Raw genomic sequence first — 7,717 nt, 5'->3', positions numbered from 1 at the left:
TAATTTAGTATTAGGCGAATATGAAATTTTGGCACCAACAATATCAATTGTTGGAACACACTTAGTGATACAATGTAGATCTAACTTTTCACAGGTTAACGCTTTACTGAATGCTAATGATGCACCACCACCTCTAGTACCACCGATAATTGATAAATTACGATCACATCTGAACACAGGGAAAGAAGTAGAAAAAAGTTCCGAATTAGCAAAATCCTCAGTCATCCAGGTTTCGGTCAATCCAATTATGTCATAATTGTCAGCAGAAATAGAATGATTGTTAAAGAAATTAACCGTTTTTGTTCGAAGTCGCCTAACGTTTTGATAATAAATATTTAAATTACGTTTATGGCATTTGGGCGAGGTTAGTTTAAAGATTTTTGAATGGTAGGTATACCACGAACATATTTTATGAAAAGATTTTCTTCTCCGTTCTCCAGTCTTTGTTTAATTTGGTCCTTTAATTCATTGTAATAGTGACGTTGTCGACTTGTGCGATCCAATGAAACTCGAATTGATTTAAAGCGTGGGTTACCTTCAATATTTGCACGATTTTTTTTTATCAGACTCAGTAGGTTTCGTACTTGTTGGTTGTCATTGAGTGTTATTTTAATAGGACGCGACTTGTTAGGATTTGCTTCAAATTTGCCAAGGTACGAGACGGAAGAAGAATCTGTGATTCTGGAGTCATATAGTCGTTTGGATCGGCGTTAACAAATTGTAGAAAATCAGATAGAAATTCGGAGTCCTTTTCTCTACGATTTTTACTATCTAGGGAGGAATCCTGTTCGGAAATACCATAAAATATAATATTATTTCAGATGACGTCACAAATTATTTCACACGGATGAACAGAAAAAATTTGATTCGGCTTTAAAAATCGATACCATGACCTGAAAATGCATTAAAAATCAGTAGTTTCAGAAATAATCTGTTTTAAAACATCACCGACTTACAGATGGACGGAATCAGGAGATAAAGAATAAACTATGTTCAACTTTAATTTAAGTCCAACTTGAATACAAATATTAAGTTTATATTCTTTCCATAAACTTGGTTCAAATATTTACTATCCATATCGACCAGTGATGTTGTGAATCCAGTCAGCATATGGACGAATTCTTGTATACCCCGAGGGATCTGTACTTTCGCAGCCGTTAGCACTGATGAAACTTGCCACTCCAATCAAAGAAAAATATTTTCCATTGGTGATTACGAGTGGTCCCCCATTATCACCCTACAAAATCAAAAATTAAACACAAATCCAGTTTTTGAAAATACTCACAATGCAAGTTCCTTCGTTGTAGTTTCCACTAGCACAAACCATATTGTCCACAATTTGATTTCCGTAATACAGACGACACTCTTCGTTAGTTAAAGTGACAGTAGATACATACCTAAGCTCGTTAGACAGCTCTGGATCAGCTGAAACCAACTTACTAATTTTCTAATTGAGAAAATTTTGAACAAACTTACAGTCGCTTACTTGTCCAAACCCTAAACTTATGGCATCAGTGTTGTTTTGGTGGTCCATGGATGTTGCATAAATGGGTTGTATGTACCCTATAATACCACCACCATAGGAATAAATTAATCACCTAAATTACAGTTACCGTTCAACATAACAGCCATTCGAAGTTCAATGACAGCAATATCATTCTCAAGCGTCTCAGGGTTGAAATCAGGGTGCAGATAGTAAGTAGATGTGGCCAACACTTCGCGATTTGAATCTTCTCCTTCGAGAGTGTTAGACCCGAGTTGTATTGTAAAAAGTTCAGCACTAAATTACTAAGATGGTAAACGGTAGTTGTAGAAAAAATATTACTTGTATACGCAGGTTCCTGACGTTATAATCCACTGGTTTCCGGTTAGGGCGCCACCACAGAAAAATTTGCTGTCGGCGGTATGTGTGTAAATGGCTGCTGCAAACCTAAACTGGGATGCTCTGGCAACTTCACCCCCAATTATCCGAGGCGAAACTTTCTGTGTAAAAATGTTTATCATTTATATATATATGAACAAAAATAGAAGAAAAAGCACTTACTCCATTTGTATAGTAGTATAAGGATGAGATAATTAGAAGAAAAACAAATTTAGCGGCTTCCATTTTAGATAATTTTTGACTTTTTACGTTAACTGCTTCTGTTGAAGCAATTTATATCACTAAACCGTTATTTCGCAAATCCCTTTATCATTTTAGTATGAGATTTGTTCAGTGGGATGGAAAATTTATAGAACAAAAATCTATAAAAATAATTTAGTAAAAATGACGAACAAAAACGATTGTTATTTGATGACTTTAAAGCCATATTTCTATTTGTTTTACAATCGAATCCAGTCTAACAATATTCTGTCAAAGAAACATATTTTAACTAAATCACAAATTAAGTAAAATTGTTAAGTATTGGAATAACTTTATCAATTTTTATTGCCGCTGCTATACATATTTTTCTAATCCCGAAAATTTCGGTAAAAATGCGTATTTTTTGATCACAATCTTTCAACTAAGTTGTTATTTTCGATCGTTTTATTTACACTTAATACCATTTACTGCTGAAAATAAAATAATTAACAAAATACGATGTTTATCTTTTTTGGCATTTTCAGGTAATTTAATGAATATAGAAATGACAGCAATAACTTGCCTTAAAGTACTTGTAAAATGATTGCTTAGATAAGAAAAATTAGTAAGTATTTTTTCGTTCATCGTGGTAATCACAGGAACAACTATAAGAAAAACATCAACTTGCAACAATGTCACTGTGAAGTATAAAATATTATTATTATTATTATTATTAATATTATTATTATTGTAAAATGCGATCGGGCAGAGGTTACTACCTGTTATGCCCGCGCTCACTAATGGGAGTACTCAATAAATAAAGCGTATGAAGTAAATATGTTTAACTACGATTAAGGTTTTCGTCAATATGATTATCGTACTTCATTTTAAAGGTGGCTGTACTTGTACTTTGTACAACTTCTGCAGGTAGAGAATTCCAGGCATTAAACACACGGTTAACAATGAAGAACTGTCTAACACTGGTACGAAACCGGTCTTTAAGAAGTTTGTATGAATGCCCTCGTGTCCGTCCGTCTGTATTGAGAGGAAATATATGCTTTATCGGAGAATTATCGTCTGTCAGAGCATTGTATACAGTTATCACGTCACCTCTAACTCGCCGATTCGAAAGCAGCGGAAGTTGCATAATTGATAATCTTTGGTGATACTGGGGTCTATGGTAGCCATAAGGAACACGCGTAGCTCGTCTTTGAACAGACTCGAGAAGATCTTTGTCGCGCTGGAATATAGGGGCCCACACTGCATTAGCAAATTCCAAGATCGGCCTAACATATGTTTTAAACAATTTAGAAAAAGTTAACGGATCAGTTTTTATGAACAATGAACATGAAATATAATTTTTGATATTTTGGGTATATGACAACTTCTACAAAATTTTAACTAATAGCCTAAGAAACACTCCCACATCTCCTACGCCGTGAGTGGAGACTAGATGAAATATAGTTAAAACAAATAACAAAGGGGAAACATGTATTCTCAGTTTCTTAGTACAGGCTTAACTTCGACTGTTTAAGATTGTGCGTCGAAAGATTTCAAGAATTAGCACGTCGAGATTACAAGCATCAGGAATTTTATCTCTTCGACGCAGAGGAAATGTTTTTTTTGTAAAAAAGTTGGACTCATAACTGTGAATAACATTTATTCAGTAAAATTGTAACACCACGTAATAATCTTTAGAGGAGGGTCATAAACAGAACAATTTCAAAGTTATATTTTTTCAAAACAAATTGAATTCTTAGGTTAAAAATTTAATACATTCATAAAGCGCGTATACAGGAGTACGTTATTTTATAAAATTTAAACAACATATTAGGCAAAAAAGGTGACGCCATCATAGTTTGAGAAAGTCATAAACGAATAAATTTGTATTAACGATTTATAAGCTTCCTATAAACTTAAAACGTTTGTAAGATTTCAGAGCATTCGATTTTGAAATTTTAAAGTTAAATTGTAAAATTGTGTTATCTATTATTTTTGATTTTTTTTCTCGAAAATCTGAATGTCGAGAGTAAAAAGTCAACACGGATTCATAAACCACAAGTACAGAAGTATCTTATCTCATAAAATTTACTATTGTAAATTTTAAAGATGACGTCATTCCATTAAAGGTGGGGACAATTAGACAAATTCTGGTTAGCATTTTACCATGTACACAATATTTCTAAAATACATAGAAAATTCGACAACGGTCGGTCCGGTAGTTTCGAAGTTTATCTGTCTAATAAAAATTGACACAGGCGACAGACAGATAAACGACAGACAGACGGAAACGCGAGTTCTACTCTTTCGTACTCTAGGGGTCATGAAAATGTCGAGAAAACATGAAAGTGGTAAATCGCCCGATGGTCTCGATTACTATACGTCTTGTTTATCGATCTTCTTCGTTTCTTCCCATAAAATAACTGAGCTTCAATTTCAGTGGAACTTCTTTTATTTCCAAAAATTTGATTAAACATTTTTATTTTAATTTTCATAAGTCGGACAATTCATATGTCATCCACGATCTTCGGATAAAATTTATAGTGTATCCATCAATATTTTACAATTTTAAAAATCAATCGTAATAAACTGTTTTTTTCTTAAAAGAATTTATACCAAAAAGTTATGCAATGTGGCATATGTTTTAGATACAGAATGACAGTCATCTTCAGGGGAATTATAATAATATTGGTAAAGTAATAGTACAATAAACTTAATATCCATAATATTTTTAAATTTAAGTTTTAAATTTCATAAAATAATATACTCCTACACTTGTGGTTTATGAAACCGCTTTGAGTTTTTCCTAAAAGCATCCAAATTTTCCAACAGTTATTGTCTATATTTTTATGTATAGAGGTTATCGCAAATAAGGGGTCAAACATAAATTACGTTACACGTTCAAAGGGAGACAGGAGGTCAAAACCTTTGTGACGCCACATCTAAAATATAAAACAATTAGAAAGGCAGGTGATTGTATATTACCCCAAACAAATAAAGCTGAATATTTTTTTTAATAATAATAATAACTAATAAAAAATTAAAAGAATATATTTTTTTGTTCATCCCCACCAGCACTCTGATAACGTCACCGCAAATTTCTCATGATAAACAGGTACCATTCAAATTTTATAAAATAATATACTCCTGTACTTACGATTCATAACTCCACCAAAATATGAGAAAGATTTTTTTATATTTTTTACAGACTCACAAGTCGATTGTTAAGAGCGTAGCCCACCCACCGTCTATTTTCTTAGAGGATACGTCATTGGTCAAAATCAGTCTTATCTTTAACAAGTACTAGCCCCGCCCATCCGCCCTCTATTTTTTTTAAAGGCTTTTTCCTTCTGATAAATTTATCATTATTAATTTATTGGTTATTTAGCTCTGATGATGATACCAGTAGGTACCGAAACTTGTCATCATACTTTTTTATTTAAATTTTATTGCGAATGTGGCGTTGACTTAGATTATTATTCAACGTCTCCGTATAAAATAAATAAGAGTAATAACTGCATTCTTGATTTAACTAAAATTAATTCTACTTTAAAAGTTCCAATAACTCTGACGTCACGAGTGCTGGACTGTAGTTCAGGGGCGAGGGAAGTTTTGAACCTTCAATCAGTTTTTAGTTTCCGAACGTAAGGTAAGGAAGTATTGCAATAGCGTCCATCGGGGGAGTAGGTACTTTCATGTTTTCTAAACTTTTCATAACTTTCAGAGTACGAAAAAATAAGTCTGCCATTTCCGTCTGTTTGTCGTCTGTCTCTGAAATTACTGAATCCATTATTCTCAATTTTTTATGTATTTCAGGAAAATAGTGTAGATGGTAAAACGCTAAGCAAAATGTCTCTAATCATCCCACCAACAATGTGATGACATCTCCTTAAAATTTCGTACATTAAACATTATTTAAATTTTATAAAATACTTAACGTAGTACTCCTACACGTGTGATTTATGAATCTTAACCACAATTATAATTGTGGGTAAGTAAAGTAATTACTTTACAAAAATGTATGTACAATTGAAGACTATACGAAGAATTCAATTGATTAAAAAATTTTTGGTTCTGTTGTGATATTTTTTATTTAATTTCTGTTACGCTTCTTGCAGTACACTATTTATCCAATCAAGGTAAGGATACGTCCTAGTAAATCCAGACGGCTCACCAATCTCGCATCCATTTCCACTAAAGAAACTTGAAACACCAACAATCTGCAAACTCGAAGCTCCAATAGGACGTACAACTAAAGGACTTCCGGAGTCATCCTAAAATCCCACAAACTGTTAACTATCCACTCTAATTTTCCTAACTCACATAGCATGTACTTTCTTTGTTATTTCCATTTAAACACACCATATTATCAACAATCTGCGACCCGTAAATCAGTTGACATTCTTCATTAGTTAGAATATTTAACTGTGCATACTGTAGATCCGTCGCTGGATCCGAATCATCTACAACTTACATCTTAAGTTCAACTGTACGTTACTGAGTGTCTGAGTAACCACCAGCAGTTTGTCCCCACCCAACAACCGTTGGATGTAAGATGTTAGGTAAATTAATCGTTGCCAATTTAATTGGTTGTACATAATCTGAAAACTCAACTGCTTCAGAAAGCTTGACAAGACCTATGTCATTCAAAATCTGATCTGGGTTAAAATCGGGATGTGGCACAACAACGGTTGAAACAACGGTCACTCGGTTTGGATCATTTTCATCTCTGCTGGTTGAACCTAAACTAACTGTGACGTTCACAATGCTACAAGGGACGAAACGTTTAATTCGTTCTGCAAATTTACAATGGGTCGTACTTGTTAGTGCAAGTTCCGGATGTCAGAACCCATTCTTCGTTCAAGAGTGCTCCTCCACAAACAAATACGAAACCTTCAGTTTCAATCGTTAGCAAAGCTGCGAAAGGAAACTGGCCTTCTTTTGCTACATTTCCACCCACAATGCGAGTTCCTGGTGACAGTAAATTGGAGTAAAAGATGATCGTTTAAAGCAAAACAAAAAAAAAATGTTTTTACCTATGCGGCAATTAACTTGCACAAGAAACAAGCAGCTGAGTAGGGACAGTGATGTTAAAAGTTGCTTCATACTACGTCACTTTAATTGGTCTGGATTTTATGGCAAATGTCTAAGAAATTAATTACTTTATATAGGATCTGATTAACAACCAAACTTAATTTATCTTATCCAATTAACGTTATAATGTGTTTACATCCTCTCTAAAACAATAATAATTTTAATTGCATGTAATTATTTACGTACATTTATCATTTTGTATGGGAAGCCTTCCGAATCGAAGTGACACTAGTGTGGAAATACTGTGAGAAGGACACACCCGTGAAACAAATGAGTAGAGTGGCGTTCGTTACTCTGTCGGGCTCCTTGTGACAGATTGAGTCAGCGTGTTCTTCTCCTAATATTTCCACTGTAGAAGTGATCGGTTTGAAGCATTCCGAGGGTTCTCGGTATGCTTCAAATGGTAAATTTAAAAAACAATAAAAAAAGTAACACAAAACTTAGTTTTTTATTGGAACTTTATTATGACAATTTTCAAATATAGATTTTTCATATTTTTCATTGACCAGACAAACCGGGATTTTATTACTCCATCTTGTTCTGGTTTTTCTTCTCTTTTTC

The 7,717-nt window shown here is 33.5% G+C and overlaps 2 protein-coding genes across 2 annotated transcripts; both read right to left on the bottom strand.

Annotated features, from left to right (window-relative positions):
- Positions 1-983: 983 nt before the first annotated feature.
- Positions 984-2,167, bottom strand: LOC135130121 (brachyurin-like). Its single transcript, XM_064057452.1, has 6 exons — positions 2,045-2,167; positions 1,826-1,983; positions 1,614-1,780; positions 1,477-1,563; positions 1,286-1,425; positions 984-1,237 (listed from the first exon to the last, which is right to left on the bottom strand). Exons 1-6 carry the CDS (start codon positions 2,105-2,107, stop codon positions 1,070-1,072), a joined length of 783 nt encoding a protein of 260 aa, XP_063913522.1. The 5' UTR covers positions 2,108-2,167; the 3' UTR covers positions 984-1,069.
- Positions 2,168-6,127: 3,960 nt separating this feature from the next.
- On the bottom strand, positions 6,128-7,209 carry LOC135130157 (chymotrypsin BI-like). Its single transcript, XM_064057500.1, has 5 exons — positions 7,099-7,209; positions 6,883-7,033; positions 6,580-6,830; positions 6,386-6,525; positions 6,128-6,336 (listed from the first exon to the last, which is right to left on the bottom strand). The coding sequence occupies exons 1-5, from the start codon at positions 7,166-7,168 to the stop codon at positions 6,166-6,168; spliced, it is 783 nt and encodes a 260-aa protein (XP_063913570.1). The 5' UTR covers positions 7,169-7,209; the 3' UTR covers positions 6,128-6,165.
- Positions 7,210-7,717: the final 508 nt, after the last annotated feature.

Source organism: Zophobas morio, unplaced genomic scaffold (assembly GCF_036711695.1).
Source record: "Zophobas morio isolate AGI-343-1 ecotype UQ-CSIRO unplaced genomic scaffold, CSIRO_AGI_Zmor_V1 ptg000017l, whole genome shotgun sequence".
Lineage (NCBI taxonomy): Eukaryota > Metazoa > Arthropoda > Insecta > Coleoptera > Tenebrionidae > Zophobas > Zophobas morio.
This window is presented reverse-complemented; position numbering and strand designations above follow the sequence as displayed.